Here is a 21,790-nt window from a genome sequence, read left to right as displayed (position 1 = left end):
GTAGTTTGTGGCTTTATCCAGTGTAAAGTTGGATTGAAGCCCATTTTATCCCGTGTATACCTGAGCGTCAAGAGGGGACTATATCCCCTATAGCCCCCCTTGGATCAGCCTATAATATATATATATATATATATATATATATATATAGGTATGTTGGTGCACTAGTAAGCTCCCAAGAGTACAAATTAATTCATTCTTGATTTTAATCTACAGAACAAATGCTTTTTATGAAAGCAAGGGGACTGCTACCCATAGATGGCTAAATGCCCTAAATAAAATTTAAACTTCAAATGGAACTGGGGTGGATCGCAGACAATGGCTAATTCAACAACACGTTTGATTATAGCGGGTGTAATGCCTGATTTAAAAGTCTACAGGGTATGGCCGGTGTAGCTAAGTGGACAGCATGTGTGATTGTCATTCTGTGGGTCCTCAGTTCGAGTCTCCGACCAGACCGTTACATTTTTTTTTTCAAGGAATTAAACACTATAAATGATCGCGTTTGATACTGAAAGAGATTTATCCTATGAAGGAATTAAAACCAAGACAAAAAAGGGGAAAGACGGACACTGTTTATCCTTAAATGTTAAAATTTGATTTATTTCGATGTCTTTTGCTCTTTCCTTTCCCTCTTTCCTTCTTTTCTTATTTTGTTTAGCCTTATATACTTTTTCGATCTCTGCATGATGCGTATTGTTATTTTCGTTTTCTTTCCATTAATTCCTATCTCTTAGAACTTAGTGAATGGAATTTCTGCAGATTTATCTTGTGATTGTTTCCCTCGTGAATTACCCCAGTTACACTTCAAGTTTGAATTTTATTTACAACCTTTAGCCATCTACGGCAACAGGCCCCATGTTTTCATTAAAAGCATTTGTTCTTGTTCTGTAGATTAAAATCAAGAATAAATTAATCTATACTCTTACTTACTGTTGTCAACATATATATATATATATATATATATATATATATATATATATATATATATATATATATATATATATATATATATATATATATATATACAGGGACGTACGCAGGGGGGGACCTAGGGGTCCGGACCCCCCGAAATTTCGACTTTTTTAAAATTTAGCCTAATTTTAGGGGCAATTTTAGGAATTTTAATATAAAATACCTTCATATTTAGTTTGGACCACCCCCCCGAAATAAATTCCTGGGTACGCTACTGTGTATATATATATATATATCGGATTCATTGAGGATTAAAAGAGTTATTTCGGAAATTTATGAAACGGATCTTGAAGAAAGTCGTCGCAACAGTACTGACATCTGGTAGCGTTATTACGTAACACACGCAATATAAATAAAGCTTCAAAACCCACCGATCCACTCTGACTCACCGACCCATTCTGCTCAGTGCATTGTAGACAAATTCTTCTGAGGAATGATGAAATTGTCTACGTTTTACTTTCAGGGCCTTCCTTTTTCTTCTTTTTTCATTTGTTTCTATTGAAGAAAGAACTTCAGGCAATTGACCATATTTGCATGTTTATACTTTCGTCTCTTCCTTTTACGATACATTCCTATCTGTTTACGTAGTCCAAAAGTAGGCATACACCTCTGAATTGATCAACTATAACATTCTAGTTTATGAGTTACGTACTTTGACTCTTCTGAGCTCAAGATGTAAGTAAAACACATTAAAACAAATAATATAGAAACTAAGTTTACCTGATGGATAACAATAAGAAATTATATAAAGTGCAATGAGCTGATCAGTACGGTACTGTATATCTATTTTTGGTCCACCCTGTATATTATTAATAATTTATATCTTGCATTTATTAATAACTAGCTGAAATACCCACTATTCGCAAGGGTCAGATAAAATATCTATGTAAACAAACTGAATAACGAAACGATAAAATATCGGTAATTTTCTACTACTTTTACATATCACTCTAAACGCGCCCTGAGACACCGCTGTTTGAAATTTAAAAAGAACGTCTCTGGTCCCCTGGCGATGGGAGTTGTATTTAGAAGTCAACGCCTCTGGAAGAATCGCCATTCATCTCAGCGACCGTGAAAACTAAGGATTTGACACTAATATTGGTCATTTTGGATTATTTTTACATGTTTCGGTATCCCCCGGTGACTCCGGACCGCATACAATGGTAGCTGATTTTGAGTAATCGCTAAAGGAAATGTCACCATTGATTTCAGCGACCGTGATAACTATGGATTTGACACTAAGATCGGTCATTTTGGATTACTTTTACGTGTCTCAGTGTCGCCCCCCGTGACTTCCGGCCCTTAGCCGAATGGGGTGAATGCGCTCGGAGTTTCATCATTGAGCTCAGCGACCACGAAAGCTATGGATTTGACACTTATATCGGTCATTTTAGATAATTGTTACATGTCTCGGTAACCTCCCCCCACATGTGACCCTGGCCCGCATACAATTTCACCTGAATTTGCAAGTCATCGCTAATGAAAGTGTCACCATTGATCTCAGCGACCGCGAAAACTATGGATTTGATACTCATATCTGTCATTTTGGATTATTTTTACATCTTGGTACCCCACCCCCCACACACACACGTGACCCTCGGACCGCATACAATGGTAGCTGAATTTGCAAGTCATCGCTTATAAAAGTGTCACCATTGATCTTAGCGACCGCGAAAACTATGTATTTGACACTAATATTGGTCATTTTGGATCACTTTTATATGTTTCGATATTTCATCCCCCCCCCCGGTGACCCCTGGCAAGGAGCCGAATAGCGTGAATTTGGAAGTTTATTGCGAGAGGAGCTTCATTATTGATTTCAGCGACCGCGAGAACTATGAATTCGACACTAATATCGGAAAATTTCTAATACTTTTACATGTCCCGATAAACGCCCCCCTGAGACCTCCTGGTTCGAATTTTGAGAAAAACGTTTAACTCTGATCTGGAGCGTGGACCAAGGTATTTGTGACTAAAATTTGGTAACTCTTGGTCTATTTGTCTGGTTCCAAAGGCGGTTCCGGTAAAAGCCCCCCTGAGACCCCCCTGGTTCGAAATTTGAAAAAAACGGCTTCGTCTTGATCTGGCGCCTGGGCTAGGTACCCCTGACCAAAATTTGGTAACTCTCGGTCCACTCGTCTGGTTCCCAGGCCGCACACAGACAGACAGACAGACATACAGACAAACACACAAACAAACTCTTTATTTTATTTATATTAGATAAAGAATTAATATACTGAATATCAGCTCTCCAACTTGAACGGCTTCCGAGATACTAAATTTTTGCAAAAATTCGGACCCTCTTAGAATATGTAATATAATGAAACCGATACATGTAGATATAACTTCCTATTTGAGATTGAGGCCTAAGTATATACCAAAAATCATTTCATTTGACTTTGCAATTTGGATATAATGATCATGCACACATAGTTACATTCAATTTTTTATATAATAATTCATATATTATACTACACATGATTCAAACATTTTTCCCAGTAGTTAGCTCCTCTAAGAAATCACAGACTGCGTCTCAAATAAGTCCTATTGCTATTATTACAATTGCAAATATCAATATCTAAAATTGCCTGAAGTTCTTTTGTCAATAGAAACAAATGAAAAGAAAAAGGATGCCTTGAAAGTAGACAAATTCACCAGTGTTCAGAAGCTGTCTACAATGCACTGAGCAGAATGAGTCTGTGGGTCGTAATACGTTGTTAAGTCAGAGTGGGTCCTAGTGGGTGAGGGGTTGCAGTGGGTCACGTTCTGTTGACCCGCGGCCCCCCGACCCGCTCCATCTCTGGACTGTACATACGGATAAAACAATCATATATATGTATGTTAACCTTCTGGATTTTACTGAACCTTCACTAATTTAAGATAATTTACAAAAAATGCAAGAAAGCAATTATTAAAAACATATATAAAAATATAGAAATGTATTTTGAAGGAAAAAGTAATTGGTGTACTCGAGACTCGAACTCGAGTTGCCCACTCAATAAGCAGGCACCTTACCGACTTATCCACGGTACAACGTAGCAACTTTTCGTTTCGAAGCTTTATTTCTAATGTGTGTGTTACGTAACACCGGTACCAGATGTCAGTAGTGGTATGATCACCGTCTTGAAGACCCATTTCGCAGTTACGAAATCACTCTTTTAACCCCCATTAATCCGATTTTAATATACCTATCTCTCTCTCTCTCTCTCTCTCTCTCTCTCTATATATATATATATATATATATATATATATATATATATATATATATATATATTGACAACAGTAAGTAAGAGTATAGATTAAGTTATTCTTGATTTCAATCTATAGAACAAATGCTTTTAATGAAAACATGGGGCCTGTTGCCGTAGATGGTTAAAGGCCGTAAATAAAATTCAAACTTCAAGAGTAACTGGGGTAACTCCCGACAATAGCTGATTTAAGACGTTTGATAACAGCGCGGGTAATGGCTGGTTTATAAACGTGGTCGCTATAGGCTGTGTAGGTAAGTGGTTACAGCGTCTGACTGTCATTCTAGGGGACCGGGGTTCGAGTCTCGCCCTGGACTGAGTTAACTTTTTTGAAGGAATTAAACACTACAAATGATGTTCGCGTTTGATACTGAATGAGATTTATCCTATGAAGGGAGAAAAACCAGGACGGATACAGGGGCAGGAGGAAGGACGGACACTGTTTATCCTTAAGTGTTAAAATTTAATTTATTCCCATGTCTTTTGCTCTTTCCTCTCCCTCTTTCCTTCTTTTCTCATTTTGTTTAGCTTTCCATACTTTTTCGGTCTCTGCATGATGCGTATTATTCTTTTCGTTTCCTTTGCATTAATTCCTATCTCTTAGATCTTAAAGTGAATGGAATTTCTGCAGATTTATCTCGTGGTTGTTTCTCTAAGTGATGATCTCAGATAGTAATACTTTTTCCTCCAAATGGAGGAATATCCTGGCATGTTATGTTTTCGGGCACGTATTTGCTGTCATGTTGGTTGTCCAACTATCAGACATCGAGTGAAACTATTCTGCTACTGGAAAAAGCTATCATTTCTTATGTATCCAACCTCCAGTTTCTACTGTCGTTGACTGTACATAGTTCCCTGGTTTCCAGTTTTCCTTATATATTTTAAAAGCGCAGGGAATGGAAACTGGCTGCCCTTCCCCTACCCTACCTGCTTAGTGGCTTCGTTTAGCTATGTATGGCAAAGAAATCATACCTCCCTTGCGAAGAACTTTCAGACAAAACTTACCGAAAATAACTTTTTAGCAGTGTAGGCAAGAGCACCTTAGTAGCCGAGTAGTTGACAAACTTGTCTTTTGCATACGTTCTCCCAGTTCCCAGAGTCTTTAAGCTAGTTTCCACAAGTACAGTAGGCACGTACAACATAAAACGAGATGAAATAAATCCAATAGGGAGTACTGGGAATAAATTTCCTCGGAGTCGTCATATTTTTTTTTCTGCCAGAATCATATCTTCAACATCTGCCATCCGAGGCATTGTTATCCTAGTTGTGTGTAGAATGCTTCCATCTGTAGGACGACATGGAATTCCATTGCAACGTCAAGTGTTACTTTTATTCACTAGGTAGAAGGCAAAAATATGTGTATCCTCTCTTCCAAAAGAACAATTTTTCTGAATGAGTTCGGTATATACTTTACCGAATCTATATCTAGTAAAGAAATGAAATATTCCAGTTTATTGCCACGTCCCACGTTTTTGCCCTTTAGGCTGAGGAGGCGATGATTAAGGCAGGTGAATGATGATGGAAGAATTGGTGGAATGAGAATGTGGAAGGAAATAACAATACCCCGAGAATAGGGATGCGCTCGAGTCGAGACATGTCTCGAATCTCGACTCGACTCGACTCGAATTCGAGTCGAGATTCGAGTCGAGACACACTTTGTAAAATTCGAGACGAGTCGAGACAAACGTATTTCTCGACTCGAATTTTCGAGTCGAGACACGAGTCGAGTCGAGACGGCTCTTAAAAATCTCGACTCGACTCGAATGTCTCGAAAATCTTTCTATAATTTTTAATATTATTTTGAAGAAAGTATTCACTCAGAAACAGCCTTGAAACCAATTCCAGCTTTTATTCCTTCAGAAAGGTACAGAACGCATAAAATTAATAGTTAATCTTTAAAGATCAAGATTTAATTTTCACCTCAATTCAGTTAATTAGAACTAATAGTTAATGTCGTTGTATTTGGTTGTACTGCAAATATAATGATAATAATAATAATAATTGATTTCTAGTTTGTATAAAACTATTATCCGTAGTCTAAATCTAGTTTGTATAAAACTATTGCGATAAAGTGAACTTCATAAATTCTCTGAATGAGCAGTTGGTAGTCTATAGTAATTTAGCATAGTTATAATTATTGTGTTTTCGTTCCCATGAACGCAATAGGGTTACGTAACTTCTGGATTATTCGCTTGCCCAACTATTCTGAGGCTTTAATATGTTGCAGCATATCACGAGCTACGGATAATATATAATGTAACATTTGTTGTACATCACATATTATGATACGAGACTATTTTACATAGTATATCTTACCTAATATAAATAAAATAAAGAGTTTGTTTGTGTGTTTGTCTGTCTGTCTGTGTGCGACGTGGGGACCAGACAAGTGGACCGAGAGTTCCCAAAATTTGGTCACGCGTACCTTAGTCCAGGCCCCAGATCAAGACGAAGCGTTTTTTTTTAATTTCGATCCAGAGGGTCTCGGGGGGGACGTTTACTGGGACCGACATGGGGACCAGACAAGTTGACCGAGAGTTACCAAATTTTGGTCACGGATACCTTGGTCCAGGTCCCAGTCTAAGGCGAAGCGTTTTTGTCAAAATTGGAACCAGGGGGTCTCAGGGTGGCGTTTAGCGAGACATGTAGTAAAAGTAATCCAAATTGATCGACATTAGTGTCAAATCCATAGTTTTCACGGTCGCTGAGATCAATGGTGACACTTCCATCAGCGATGACTTGCAAATTCAGCTACTACTGTATGCGGGCCGGGTGTCAGCGGGTGAGGAATACCGAGACATGTATAAATAGCCCATATTGATTGATACTAGTGTCAAATCCATAGTTTTCGCGGTCACTGAAATGAATGGTGATACTTCCACAGGTGTTGACTTCCAAATGCAGCCCCCATGCGAAGAATGGGTATATTAAGCTAGTATTACAATAAATGGACTGCTTGGATGCCAAGAACTAGTACAGATAAGTACCATTCACTTCTATGAATAGGTATTTTTTAAAAGGATTTTTGTAAACACTAAGTTATAAAACAATGAACTACATACAGTCGTTATGGTTTTGGTTCCCAACATAAAAGAAATATGGATTGTTCATGAGATATTGAACTTCAACTTTCACTCCTGGAAAATTTCAATTTTGGAGTTAGGCCACTTGGCATCAAAGCAGTTCACTGTAAGATAAATACATTCCGCACATTAGTAACATAGTTGTTCAGGGGCCTTCGATTTCCATCCTCTCAAATGAAAGCTGAACGATTGCTTGATACATGCTGACTATATAGGAGAAATAGTGTATTAAGTTTTCGAGCTTTGGTGCGTATCCGTATTTACACTCTGATATATTAATAACTTTAAGTTCACACTCAAATCAAGCTAGTTGTTTAATGCATTTCGAAAGCTTTTGTTTTTATGCAGCTCATTAAGGAAAATCTATTTCATAATCGTAACATTTATGTACTAAGAAACTATGAACGTAAAGTGGACTCGACCTAGCCCCGTGGCCGCTGTGACTCAGTGGCACAGCTCTCACCCTTGGTGTGTGAGGATTCTGATTCTGTGTGTGTGTGTGTGAACTCTGCGGCTATTGTACGCGTCTTTGCCGTGGAAGACTCGGGTTTAATTCCCGGCGCGAGCTCATGTAGTTCGGATTCCACGTTAATCAGTAGGTCTACATTTCATATATCCTCGCTGCTGAAAGAGACGGTAAAGTCAAAATCAACTCAACAATATATATGTGTGTGTGCTTATGTGAATTTCCTCGTGGCTGTATGGTTAACACATACGCCTTGATCGCGGGAGACTCTGGTTCGATTTACGGTGGAAGCTCATGAAGTTGTTACCGGTATCCCACTTTAAACTGTAGATCCATGCCTCATATAACCATAGATATAATTTATATGCCTTTGATACACTTATTTTCCGACTTGGAAGCCATCGAAAATTTCCGGACACAGAGTCCCGTAGACCGAAAATGAGAAACATGGCTACAGAGTAAAACAGCCATAGAAATTTAAGCTTTTTAGGCTAACTTAATCCTTACATATAATGCAACTAGCTTGGCCAAGTTATAATGGAGGAAATGCTATCATTGCAACACTCTGAGAATAGAAAATGTTCGTCAGGTATTACTATCCCCCCCTCTCCTGCAGAATGAAAACCCTGACTAAAACTCAATATATATATATAAAACTATTCTGTGTAATGTAACAAACAATGGCGGATAGTATTCATGTTTCCTTGCAGAGGTCCTTACGAGGGTTCGCTTCCATCTTCCTCTCCCCAAGAACTAAAATAAATTAAAAAATTGCTTTTACTTGTTAATCTTGTACAAAGGACGCAATTAAAGTCCCAGTGTAACACCCCTTCACATTTAGATTTTTCCCCTGGAAGAAAACCAGTTATTATTGTTTCTTGATTTCTCAGTCTCACCTACATAAACATACGAATAGAATTACAGGATAGGACATGTTTAGATTGCTTGCACGTGACATCTAACTATATTTCTCATCAAATGTGTCACAGCTGAAAATTTCCGTTTGTACTGCCTCTATTTTGTGGTACATATGTTTCATTTATGTTATGTTGCAAAAAAAAATCGTTAGGAAACAAGTACAGACTGCGCCTGTGTGCCTGACAAAACGTAAATGTACTGGATAATTATTTCTTCACTTTCTTCAAGAAAAAAAAGTAACCCATCTCATGTCGGCTAACAAAAGGAGGTAGCGGACCAAAGATAGCCGTTGTTTACCTAAGGTCGTTACACAGCAGGGGTTTCATTCAGTCAGAGGGAAAAGAAAAAATAATTTAAGGTTTCTACATTTGTTTTGAAGTGCAATATACTTCTTCCTTTTATTTTAAGAACCATTTCCTTCTTATTTGTCTGCATCAGAAAAAAATGCAAAAAAAATCACTAGAATGTGCCTTTTTACCCAAAGTACGTACTAGATCATTAGTTCAACAGTAAAATCACTAAATCTAGTACGAAATCATAAATGTGGCATCCCTGGGTTGGAGCGAAAGTAATGGTTGGAGTAAAAACTAGTCCGTATTTCTACTGCGTTCTGTTGTTGAATTCACAGAAATGTTCAAAAATAAATTCAAGAAGTAAAACACGATCCTACAAAAGACTGTTTACTTGCTCACTGGTTTTAGTATTGTGAACTGAAACTCAAGTGCGCAGTCATGTTGAATACTTCTGTCCCTTTCTACTTTACAACTTGAGGTGGGATGAGGGTCAAGATAGATCTAGTGATATACCGCTAAAGGAAGTGCTTCAGTACAGAGTCGGAAGCGGTATGTATTGTTTATACTACTTACAACGTTACCCCCACATAAAATATAAATTCACCCTTTCTCCCTTCCCTTTTTCGAATACAATGAACCGACTCTTTTGCTGAAGAAAGATGCTAAAAGAAAATTGAAACATCTGTGTCTAAACTTTCTTTGAAGCGCAGTCTTTTGTATTTGTAAGGTTTTGCGAGTGTTTTCGAGATAGTCAAATCTTTTACCATGGACTCCTCCTGCGAACTGACCGTGAGTAAACACCCGATCTCGCTGTGCTCAATTTCTCTCGCACACGTGAAATGGGTTTGTTGTTTCCAAAACAAATAGGAAGTTACCTTGTGCTTTTGCATTTCTGCACGCACACAGGTACCATTGTTGTTTTAATGATCAGAAGAAATATCAAAACCATCTGATATATATGATACAAAACAGCTAACAGAGGGAGGCAAAGATAAAAGTAGGCCTATACCAAGTTTTCCGCGTGGTACCATTATGGAGAATAAATATTTGATAAAATCACGTAGATGCGCTTAAACCTGTTCCATCTGTCCTTATAATTTTTCTGGTCTCATCAATTTCTCAGGAGAATACGTACAACATATGTCCAAATTCCATATATCCTCTTTCTAAACTAATGAGTAAACTCATTAAGAACACCAACTGATATCAATAAACAGGAAAGAAAACAATACTTTATACTTCTATCATTTGGTACATATCTCTATGAAACACAGCTTGTTTCTTTTCGAAATAGCTCCTTCGTGTCACAGCTGTGGTTAGTTTTGTTTTGTGTTAGGATGAAAGAGAGAAATCCAACATTTGCTTCGCGGTGAAGTTATATATATTATTAAGATGAGCGGTGATAAGCGAGGTTTAACAAAGAGTGCCTTTCGGATGCACAATTTAACGGGTAGTTGCAGTCCGTGTTGAGAATCGAACCAAAGCTATGTAAGACATGTTAATATTGAGCTCTTTTGTGGTAAAAGTGAACTTCAGAAACACACAAAAGACTTGAAACATCAAGCTAATGTAAAGCAATTGAAAAATAGCCTACCTATCGCTGCATCTTTTCTGTGGCTAGGAACATGCAGTGTGTAGCAACAAGAATCGTGTTAAGAACTTTTTTTTTTCGAACATAACATTCCCTTCCACACCATAAAAGACAATATAATGTTTGTTAAAAGAAAGTGCACATAATATTTTTAAATTTTGTTTGTGATCCTATCATGCATAATTATAAATAATGCCTTTCATACTACGAGAATGAGTTCAACTATACGTCATGGCCCCTCTAAAGCGGGGCCGCGGTGGCTCAGTGGTAGATCGTTCACCTCTGGTGCTTGGGGACCCTGGTTCGATCCTAGCTCGCACCAAGTGAACTTTGTGGTGGACAAACACCGTGTGCGTGGGTTTCCTCGGGGTTCTTCCGTTCCTCCCACTTTCTTCATTCCACGATTTCACTAATTTCTCATCATCACCCCTCTCCTTTAGCCTAACCGGCATAACCGTGGGACGTAAAACTCAAAGATTTCACTTCATTTTTTTCCCTCGAAAGCGATATGTTTCAAAATTATTTATTGTTAGATATTGTAAATTTACGGTATCTATTTTAGTGGACGGCAAATTTTGCATCTAATCGGATAATTTCATGGCTTCTAACAGGAATTCGCAGTTACGAAATTTGCATCACTGTCTTTTGAAAGGATGCCTAGAAAAAATACTACTAGAAAATAACTGAAAACACAAAATGGATTTGATAGCCAAATTCACGTCATCTTGGTGCGTCATCATTTTTCTTTAAATATTTAGTATTAGATTAGAGTTTAGTGTCCCTTTCAGCATCAAGGCTATATGAGACGTGAACTTACAAATTAACGTGGGTTCAGAACCACAGGAGTTCCCATCGGAAATCGAACCTAGGTCTCCCGCACCAAAGACGCGTACGCTAATCATATGGACAAGGGTGTTCGATATTTAGTAATGTGTACATAAAGTTGTGAAATTGCGCTTGTATAATGGAATGCAATTCCTTCTACTGACATAAACCTTCACAATACTTAGCTGGACAAAGTATCTTTAAAAAGAAAATGTCACTCTTTATGTTTCAGTTCCTGGTTCGACTGAAGGATGGAACAAATTGCAATGAGCGTTTTTGGATCCTACTTTGTGTAGTTGATTCATCATAAACTTGGTATTTGATACGGATATGAACTATTACACTTATTTGGTGTTTATTTCTAAATAATAAGTCCTAATACAACTTCATAAAGTTGTAATTCTTCTTTAGTTTGTATCACTTTACACAATGACAAATCCAAAAGGTTTGTTGTATCGGTGCAGTACCAGTTTTTCACGTTTTTCAAAATGTTCCAAAACCCAAAGAATAATCTTTAATTTCTGACATTTTAGTCGTCACAAATTACAATTTTATAATGTAGTCAATGTTTATAATTACTGGGCAGTTGGGCGTTTATACTAATGACATCATAATAAAGTCAAACCATAATTTTGAGTTGAATTGATTCTGAGTTTAATGTCCCGTTCAGCAGCGAGGCTATGTGAGACATGGACCTACTGATTAACGTGGAATCCGAACCACATGAACTCCCACCGGGAATCAAGCCCAGGTTTCCCACGCCAAAGGCAAGTATGCTAACCGTTAGCCACGAAGGAACTCCACCATAATTTTAGTGGGCGATAAGAAATATCTCGCCAGTGCTTTTACAATAAATAAAATTTTATAAGTATTAAAGAATAATGGTAAGAGATTTTATAATAGCTCTTTTATTTATGAGTTATGAGTATTTTGAAAAAAAAAAACAACTAAAGAATAGGTTGGCGGAACCACAAAAGACTCGTAAAATAAACTTTCTTATAAATACATACGCACCTTACTCACCTTTTATAATTGCTATGCTTACGTTCTCCATAAAAACAGAAATTCTCTTTTAGTGATACTTTACACAAGATCATGCAGTGGGTTCAAATTTAATTAAAGGCAAAATACAATACAATAATCCTCAAATATTGTCTCAAGTGAGTTTAAAGATTTCTAAACACTAGTGCGAAACCGGGCTCTGCCGTTGCGATCGATTTACAGGTCTTGAGACAAAAGTAAGAAGGGACTTACGCACACAGTAAGTAAAAACCATTAATATGCTTGTAACTTTCCCCCAAATGGGTGTATCTTAAAACTAACCTCACCATTATTTTTCTAATTAAATTCTAGCCCGAAATTATGTATCATATTACCCTATTCCCATTTTGAAAACTTGACTTAATTCAAAATGGCGGATTTCAAGATGGCTGCCATCAAGTTCATATCTACCATACGACTTCCCCCCAGGACTTACATGTATCCACATGTTTTTTCTTCACTTTTCTTCATTAACGCTCCGTTTACAAAGGGTAGTAAGGGACTTCTGTAGTAATCTCTAATAACCACATCACAACTCTTAAAAGTTATTTAAAAAAAAATAGAAAACATGCACCATGGCAAAAATTTGTCATCACAAGTAATGATGCATACATGCCTTCTATCAGCAAAAAAAGTTTCATTGAAACTGGAGCCGGACATTTGAGTGATGTCCCTTGTGGGATGTGATTGAACGTCACGTCAGAACACATCGCCCCCCTTCCCGGAATTTACGGGAATTAGGTGAGCTGAGTGAGCACATGTGGTGCCAGCTCTCTCCAACGACCTGTCAAGGATCATTGCGTGTATGCCAAGACGTGTCGCCGTTTTTATCCATGCCAAAAGTCGACATACTGACAATTAGGTAGGTAGTCATGATGGTCTGGCTGATGTGTGCGTATATTTTAACTCGTACATTTTGTCTCGACTCGAATTTCGAGACGTCTCGACTCGAATTCGAGTCGAGTCGAGACAGAGACTGTCGAGTCGAGACACGAGTCGAGACAGAAACATATTTTCGAGTCGAGACACGAGTCGAGACAACATTTTCTCGAGTCGAGTCGAGACAGGCTTAAATCTCGACTCGACTCGACTCGAATGCATCCCTACCCGAGAAAACCCACAGACACGGTGTTCTCCATCCCAAATTTACTTGGCCGGGGATCGAACCAGGGGCCCCACGCATCAGAGGTTAGCGCTCTACTACTGAGCCGTCATAGCCCCACTTAATAAAGAAAACTCAAAAGTACTTCATATATGTAAAACTTCGTTGTATATTTTTCATCGTACTAGTACAATTACTAATATGAACGTGTACAGGACGGGAACAAAATCGCTTTCCCCAGTAACGTATATATATATATTACTTGTTTCGGGGAAAGCGACTTTGTGCTTACCCTGTATAACACCGAGGTCATGAAGACCGAGGTTAATGGGACCTACTATTAAAGTGGGATCTTAACCTATTGGATATGTATCTGAGTCATAGTACCCACAACAGACTTTCAATATATGAATGCACACAGTATTTAATTCGTACCTGTGCAGTCCGCGTATTAAAACTAAGAATAATGTATGAAACATTTTTACATTAATCATAAAAAAGGAAACTTTTAATATCATTAGTGATTTATTACAAGGCGTGGAAAGTGTCGGATAAACAATTGCTGCGTTATCAAGGTATAAATACAAGGTGAGTCATAAATCTTGCATGTATCCACAGATAGTAAGCACATATATACACTGCGATTGGCTGTAAGTATAAGATCAAACTGACCCAAGATGTGGTGTGGCAAGCAAACTATTTAACACACAGGCCGCCATTCCGTCAGTATCTTCAGTTGTTAGTGTAAGTGACGATGAGTGGTTAACTACACTTCAGATTTAAACTGTTCGAACTCGAATACAACGCTGCATCGGTAATCCAAAACATTTGTCTTGCGAATGGGGAAGATGCAATAAACCACAACAACTTGTTGATTCCACAAATTTCATGCAGGTTGTAAAAATGTGGAAGATCCACCAAAATCCAAGCGCCCCAGGTAACAGATTCGGAGGTCATATGACACATCATCCTCCGGATTCCACCAGCACACACATTCAGAGGAAAATCTATCCACCAGCACACAATGGTTGTCAAATCAATTCGGCATGTTGTTGTTTGCTGTAGTGCGACACCAGCACGAACTCTGGAAGCTCATTGGGAGCTGCCCCAGCTCAAATCCAGATAAGAATGTATGTGTGGCATCAACTGCTGCAAAATCTCCATGATGTACGTTTCCTGAAACGACTGTGCTATGCGACGAAAAGTGCCGAAGGTGCAAACCCAGTGGTTGAGCAAGGGCCAATTTACAGAAACGGTCGTCAAGCGGGGCTTTTTTTGAGCATAAAGTGATGTTGTATGTGTGGTGAAACTATGATGAGGTAATTCACTTTGAGTTCTTTCCCAGTGGTCGTACCATCAATGTTGACCATTATTTCCAAGAGTTGGAGTTGATGATTGCTGAACTGCGCCAAAACTATCCAGCATTGATGAACGGAAAGCTCGCCCTGCTTTAACTGGATAACAAAATCACACTCGGCTGCCTCTAAGGCAACTACTTGAGTAATAGTACTGCAAACATTCTGAACTGTTTATCATTAATGCACTGATGTTTAATCTATAGAATGTCACTTGTTTCACCTTCCTATCTCTTCTCGTTCCAGAGTAATGGAACAGTCCATGGCATCCAGTTGAAAGAGCGGATTGTCATTGAATTTCTGACCGTGGGCATTCAGATGTCTAACCTAACACCCTAAAGCAACTGCGAGCCAGATTAAGGATGGAAACTTAAGGGTCAACGCTACAGTTGTGACGCGGAGGTGGAAGCTGCAGTTCGGCAATGCTGTTGCCAGCAGCCACCACAATTCTTCGCCGACGCGAAGGCATGAGAAACCTTGTTTCACGTTGGCGCAAGTGTGTGGGGACTATGTTGAAAAATGATGCCACCATTTGTAGCTGACGTTGCAAACTTCCCACTGATACCTGTATCTTTGCTATCTGTCAAACACAAATAAAGATATCAGCTTGGGGGCATTACTTTCTGAATCACCCTCGTACCTGCTTCGGTCCATAGTGCACTTCCTGAACTCACGATGCTTCATCAATCGGCAGGAGGTGAAAATAGCAATGACGGACTTCTTTGCCTCTAACGACAAGATGTAGTATCGAGATGGAATCGAGGAACTGAAAGGAAGTGTTCACAGACAGTCCAACACTAGGGACTATACTTTGAATGTTAACCTGCTTTCATTGTATTGTAACAAATACAGGTAGGTTGAGTACCAGAATATTGCAGTATAAATTTCTACAATGTAACTAGATTTTTCTTTTTTCTTTCAGTTCCATTCTTTGTTTGTTCGCCTCTTGTATCAAGGCGGGAGATTGAATTAACAAATGGCCTCGCAGTTATTCCTTGTGGTAAATGGAAGAGTCTGCTTGAACAACTGTTTAATCTTCATTTAAGACTAGAGATGCGAAGTGACCTTCTGAAATCATGTTACATAGAAGCTCTGTATGACCCACGAATTAGAGAGCTGGCTTCCAAGTTGAAGTTAAAAGTTCGTAAATCTGTTGGTCGCAGTGGTGTAATGAAGTACAGTGCAGAACTAAAAAACAGTACTGTTGACGAAAACATATCTTTTTTTCCATTGTGTATGTCTCACCTGTTGAAAACTCTTCGACTAAGACATCGATTGAGTCATAACTCTCGATTTCATTTGAGTCTTTTCCTGAAGGACATTGGAATGCCGTTAGAAGAAGCTATTTCTTTCTGGAAAGACGAATACAGTCTGCCAGAAAACGGATGTACCAGCTGTAGCCACACATGGCAGAAGAATTCAAAAAGATACGAGTATAGTATCAGACATCTATATGGATTAGAAGGAAGAAAACGCAGCTACAGAACCCCGTCTTGTTGTTCCATTCAGGTAAAGTATTTTCTTACGCTTCAATTTCTCCATACATTCTAATAGAACAGAACATACTTTACTTTTTGAGTTGATCCTTATGTTCCAGTTATTCTTAAACTGAAGGCTACGAATTGCATTCAGTCAAACTCGATGCTATTGTTTACCTATGTTTATATTTTAGTACTAAACGAGAGGTCGCGAACCGTGTGTCAGCGACACGAATAGTCTCGCATGAGAAAAAAAAAATCATACTCAACCATCAATTCTCCAGATTTCGACACGAATAAGAGAGGAAATTTGATTGAATAATATTTGAATAGATAAGTGTCACATACATTAAAATGAAAATTACCTCATACTAGTATTTATGTCTTTAAGTATATGAAAATTGTTGCTTGTTGGGTTCTCAGGATATTATGTGATAGTTTTGCTATCTTACCTCATATTTTATTACCACCGTGTTCTGTATGGTTTAAGGCCATACACAGTAACTTAAGCACTCATGGTGATTTTAAAAGAGCATTTATAACCAATTTTGAAAACGATTTTGTTGTAGCTAACAGGGACGCTCAGATAAGAAATAGGCGTTTCGATTTTATTTTGTTATTTAATAATAATAATAATAATAATAATAATAATAATAATAATAATAATAATAATAATGGTTGACTTGGTTGGTATGTGTTTGCCTCTTGTCAGTACTGAGTAGAGTGACTATAAAATTCTCAGCTGAAAACGGGAAAGGTTCCGGCTTTTTAAAAATGATGAGAAATGAGAAACTGGTCAGTGTGTAAATTAGTTCCTATTTACTTTAACAATCCCTAATACATTTATATTGTAATATAACATTTATATATATAAGCTATAAAATATGAAAAGCATTTAACTTACAATGTAGTATAACATGATGCTGCCTGCATTTGTTCCTTTGCATTAGGCGCCGTGTGGACTTTGTGGTGGACAAACACCGTGCTCGTGGGTTTTCTCGGGGTTCTCCCGTTTCCTCCCACTTTGTTCATTCCACCATTTCCCTCATTTCTCATTATCACCGTCTCCTTTAGCCTAACCGGCATAACCGTGGGACGTAAAACTTAAAGATTTCATTTCATTTCATTTTCCTTTGCATAACTCGAATCCTTCATATTACATTGGGTGAGAAGTTGACTCTGGAACTGAAGAATGCCAAAAGTATTTCTCAGAAGAACCTATCTTCTTGAGAATAGCTTTAGTCAAGTAATTCGATACTTATGAAAAAGGAAAGAAAGATTGAAGTTTGTTCAACAAACAAGCAATTGCTAAAACCTCTGATGCCTTTCAATCAGTACTGCGAACTATAGATCATGTTTAATGTTTGAAATTTCAGTTCAATTCTTGCCTCTTTATTATTATTAATTATTAATACATTTATAAGCAGTAAAGATACTAGGTTTGTTATTTACTTCTTTCACTTGCATAAAACGGGACAAATACTACTTTTTTCCATCTACTGACGGGACGGCCGGAACACGCCCTTGAAACGAGACCCTCCCGGTCAAAACGGAACGTATGGTCGTCCTAGTACTGATTCATCTCGAAGAGAGTGTGATTTGAAACACAAAACGAAAATCTGTATAGTTTCACTTAAAAAAATAATAGAGTAGCTTTAGTTTCTTCAGACAAATATATATATAAAAGAGAAAAATAAAATTGAATCACATCATACATATAAAACACACCGTATAAGTGGCTTAGGTGTTTTATACACCAAATACTTAAATTTATTTCATCAGCCTTAGGTGGATAATAAAAGAGTATCAAATACCTATAGAACAGCGTTTCCCAACCGGTGTGCCACGAATGGGCCTCTGGTGTGCCGCGAGGAAATCGAAACAAATTATTAATTCGATAGGAACCAAATAACAAGACATAGGGGAAATATATATTTGTATTTCACATTATTATGAACCTCTACCATAAATCTACAACTTTAAGTTTCTTACTGTGTTACTTATTTTTAATGTTGAAAAACGTAATTATCATTGTCATGACCATTATTGCTTCTTTATTGTTGCAGACTATTTCATAAGTTGAAATTTTAACATATCATTCAATAAATTCAACAAAGCAAACATGCATACAAATTACCTACATTTGTGTTTTAAAAGTATAGGAGATTTGTTTATTTATTCGCTATTTAGTGATCTTCCCTTTTAGTTAAAGGTTAGATACAGTTTTCGAAAGAGAAAAGAGATTTTTAAAAACCCGAGTCCTATATTTCATTGCAATTGTTTATATATATATATATATATATATATATATATATATATATATATATATATATATATATATATATATATATCGTCGGCGGCAATTCAAAACCTGCTATGTGCATTTTGCAGGAGAAGCGAAAAACAGTATCCTGGTTAGCTTTTTGGCTTTATAAAAGTGATGTTATAAGTAATATTTGATGCTGCACGTAACTGGTACCTTCTCAAGTTACTTGAAAAGGTATCAAGTTACGTGCAGCATCAAATATTACTTATAACATCACTTTTATAAAGCCAAAAAGCTAACCAGGATACTGTTTTTCGCTTCTCCTGCAAAATGCACATAGCAGGTTTTGAATTGCCGCCGACGATATATATATATATATATATATATATATATATATATATATATATATATATATATACAGGGTGTCAAAAAATTCCACTGACAAACTTTGGGAGGTAAATCCTCTCATACGAAGAAACAAAAAAGCTCAGTAAACATGGGTCCGGAAACGCGTTGTTTCGGAGATATAAGGCGCCGAAACCATGGGAAATGAATATTCAAATGCGTATATTTCAGAAACTATTCAACGTAGAGGGTGCGGTTTAAAAACTCACCAACGAAGTCATACCTGCTCTTGTTAAACATGCATGTTTCATAATCTTGCAATGCCTGCGGAAGGGATTCCCCAAAGGAGCATAGGGATTCCCGGATAATCTGCCGAGTGAAGATGGCTCGAAAGGGGTATGAATGGACGACTTCCTCACCCGTTAACAGTACTTCCTGGTAACTCAAACGGATACAAAATAATGGACACCTGTATACCTGTTGTGTGTGGTTGCATAACCACCACATACGGATGATGCCCAATAATGAATTTCGGAATATGAAGTACTGTGAATATGCAGTCGAAGATTCGTAGTGAGGCACGTGCGGTGTTGCTACAGCATAACAGGAAGCAGAGTGCTTGAAATTGTGAAAACACTTTATGCAAAGGAAACCCCCAAATAGCACGATTGCGAATACAGTCAGCACATTTCCAGATATGCGTAATGTTTAGCAATGGCTACAAATATCGTTATGTCTAGTGAACTGAGTGAATGTCACTAATGAACGAGACCCAATGTTAAGTACATTACATGAATGATCTGATTAAATGTATAAGAGATTTGTGATTTGAAATCATATGCATTATCTTAATAAGTCTGCAACCATCCACCTGATTTCAATGGTACTTGTTCCTTTCAGTTGTTACATCGTTACGTGGATAAGCAAGGAAGCAACAGAAAGCAAGGTTGCACGTTGGCGCGCCGTGTCGCGGGGTCAATCCCCACTAAGAGTCCAAGCTTTGGACTCAAAAACTAAGAGATGGATCGGATCGCATTTGAAACTTTGGGTCCCGTCTCCATATAGCGCCGCTGCTGAAAAGGGACGTTGAACATCTTAACAAATAAACAATCAAACAATAAACAATTGTTATAAACGTACAATTGAATGATACTGTAGTGCGCGAATGTGATATCTAAATGAATTGGTTTAGCTCGTTAAATTAAACGTAAGTCCTGCTACGGTTTCGTTTTCTCTTCGGGTACCCAAGCCGCTCGTGTTAACGGATTCCAAAATATGTAAGCAGAACAATAAACCACCTTCATATTTTATATCTTGTCTTTATTCCTCCATTTAAAGTTACATCAAGATTGCCTTCGTGTCCATTTTGTTAGGTCTATAAGGTGGGGACGTTATTACAAAATAATAAATCATAACGTCATACTCTTCTCATGTTTATTTATGCTTACAATGCAACTGCTGGAGCCTCAGATCTATACGCCTATTCCAATTTAGCAACCACAGTAGATTAAGTGTAGAGAGAACCGGGTACGATCATTGTGTTCAGTAGCCGATCTTGAAAGTAAAAACTGGCGGGGGAGGGGGTGTCAGTATTTTGCTATGTAAAATACGTAATTTGGACTGCGTTTTGGTATTTATGACATTAGTGTTTTTCTAGTAACGCAGCAAAATTGGGGGACCAAGGCCCCCCAACCCCACCCTAGATTCGCCACTCTTTGTTCAACCATTCTGAGTGGCTTTCTTCAGTTTCACAAGTCGAATGCCAAGATGGTACCTCTATAAACGCTCTGGCCGCAAGATCGCCTGCGTTTGTGTCTGAACTTTAGTCGTCGGATGTCATTAACTCTCATAATGTAAACAGATTTAGGCTGCACTTAAATGCACACGCAGTCGAACTCTGTAGGGTATTGTCGACCTTGAAAAACAAAAACAACATTGATTATCATTTTACTGTATGTAAGGAAATTGGTTTCTGGCCTTCTTTAAATATTAAAACATGTAAGAGGTATTTCAGTTTCACACGATAATTTTAACTGAGTCCAGAATATTCAACAAAAATACATTGTCCTTGAAATGACAGTACATAGCGTTTGTCTTACGTCCAAAACTGTTTATAAGAAAAAAATACGATAGAAGAGATAAAATAAACATTGATTAACAGAGGCATGCTGTTAGTGGGATTCGACTCTAAGCCATATGACAGACGAGCACCTAAAGAAGCTAGTCTACCGAAGACTGACGTGTTTTCTGGAAGCTACTGTGCTTGTGTGCAGTGCTTACTGTCTGTGCTTTATAAAACACCGTAGTGGGAAATTGAGTTTACTTGGGCAGAATTAAGTGATATGCATCTGGCATATGGTTCAGCTTTGGGAAATGCAAGGGAGGCACAAAGACTGTAAAGAGAACGTTTTGCCCCCATCACACTACACTTACGTCAATTGATCGGCAGCTGCGAGAATCAGGTTCCTTACATATACAGCGGCCTGATGCAGGAAGTCCACGAACAGTGAGAACACCAGCATTCGAAGAGAATGTGTTGGACCAATTTGAACAAAATCCCTGAAAAAGCACGCGGGCCGTTGGACATGTGTTGCATGTTCAGCACCAGCAAATGTGGAACGTCCTAAATAAAGAACATTTCTATCCATATCCCACACGTGTGCGATTTGCCCGATGGTACCTGCGGCAGTGTTTGGAGAATCCGCAGTTCGCGCGGCATGTTTTGTTCACAGATGAGAGTAGTTTTACTCGTGACGGATGTTACAATGCTCATAATAAGCATATGTGGGCAGCAAACAATCCGCATG

General features: G+C 38.0%; 1 protein-coding gene across 2 annotated transcripts in view; it reads left to right on the top strand.

Moving 5' to 3' along the window:
• The window catches only part of LOC145673890 (uncharacterized), a 115,084-nt gene that overhangs the window by 50,929 nt on the left and 42,365 nt on the right, over positions 1-21,790 (top strand). For both annotated transcript variants that reach the window (XM_081743685.1, XM_081743684.1), the window contains exon 4: positions 15,817-16,403. In XM_081743685.1, coding sequence (XP_081599811.1) covers positions 15,817-16,403 — 587 coding nt within the window. The remainder of the gene's footprint in view (positions 1-15,816; positions 16,404-21,790) is intronic.

Source organism: Thermobia domestica, chromosome 17, assembly GCF_964235325.1.
Source record: "Thermobia domestica chromosome 17, izTheDome1.hap1.1, whole genome shotgun sequence".
Taxonomy (NCBI): domain Eukaryota; kingdom Metazoa; phylum Arthropoda; class Insecta; order Zygentoma; family Lepismatidae; genus Thermobia; species Thermobia domestica.
The sequence above is the reverse complement of the archived record's forward strand: the minus strand, read 5'-3'. Positions and strand labels throughout refer to the sequence as shown.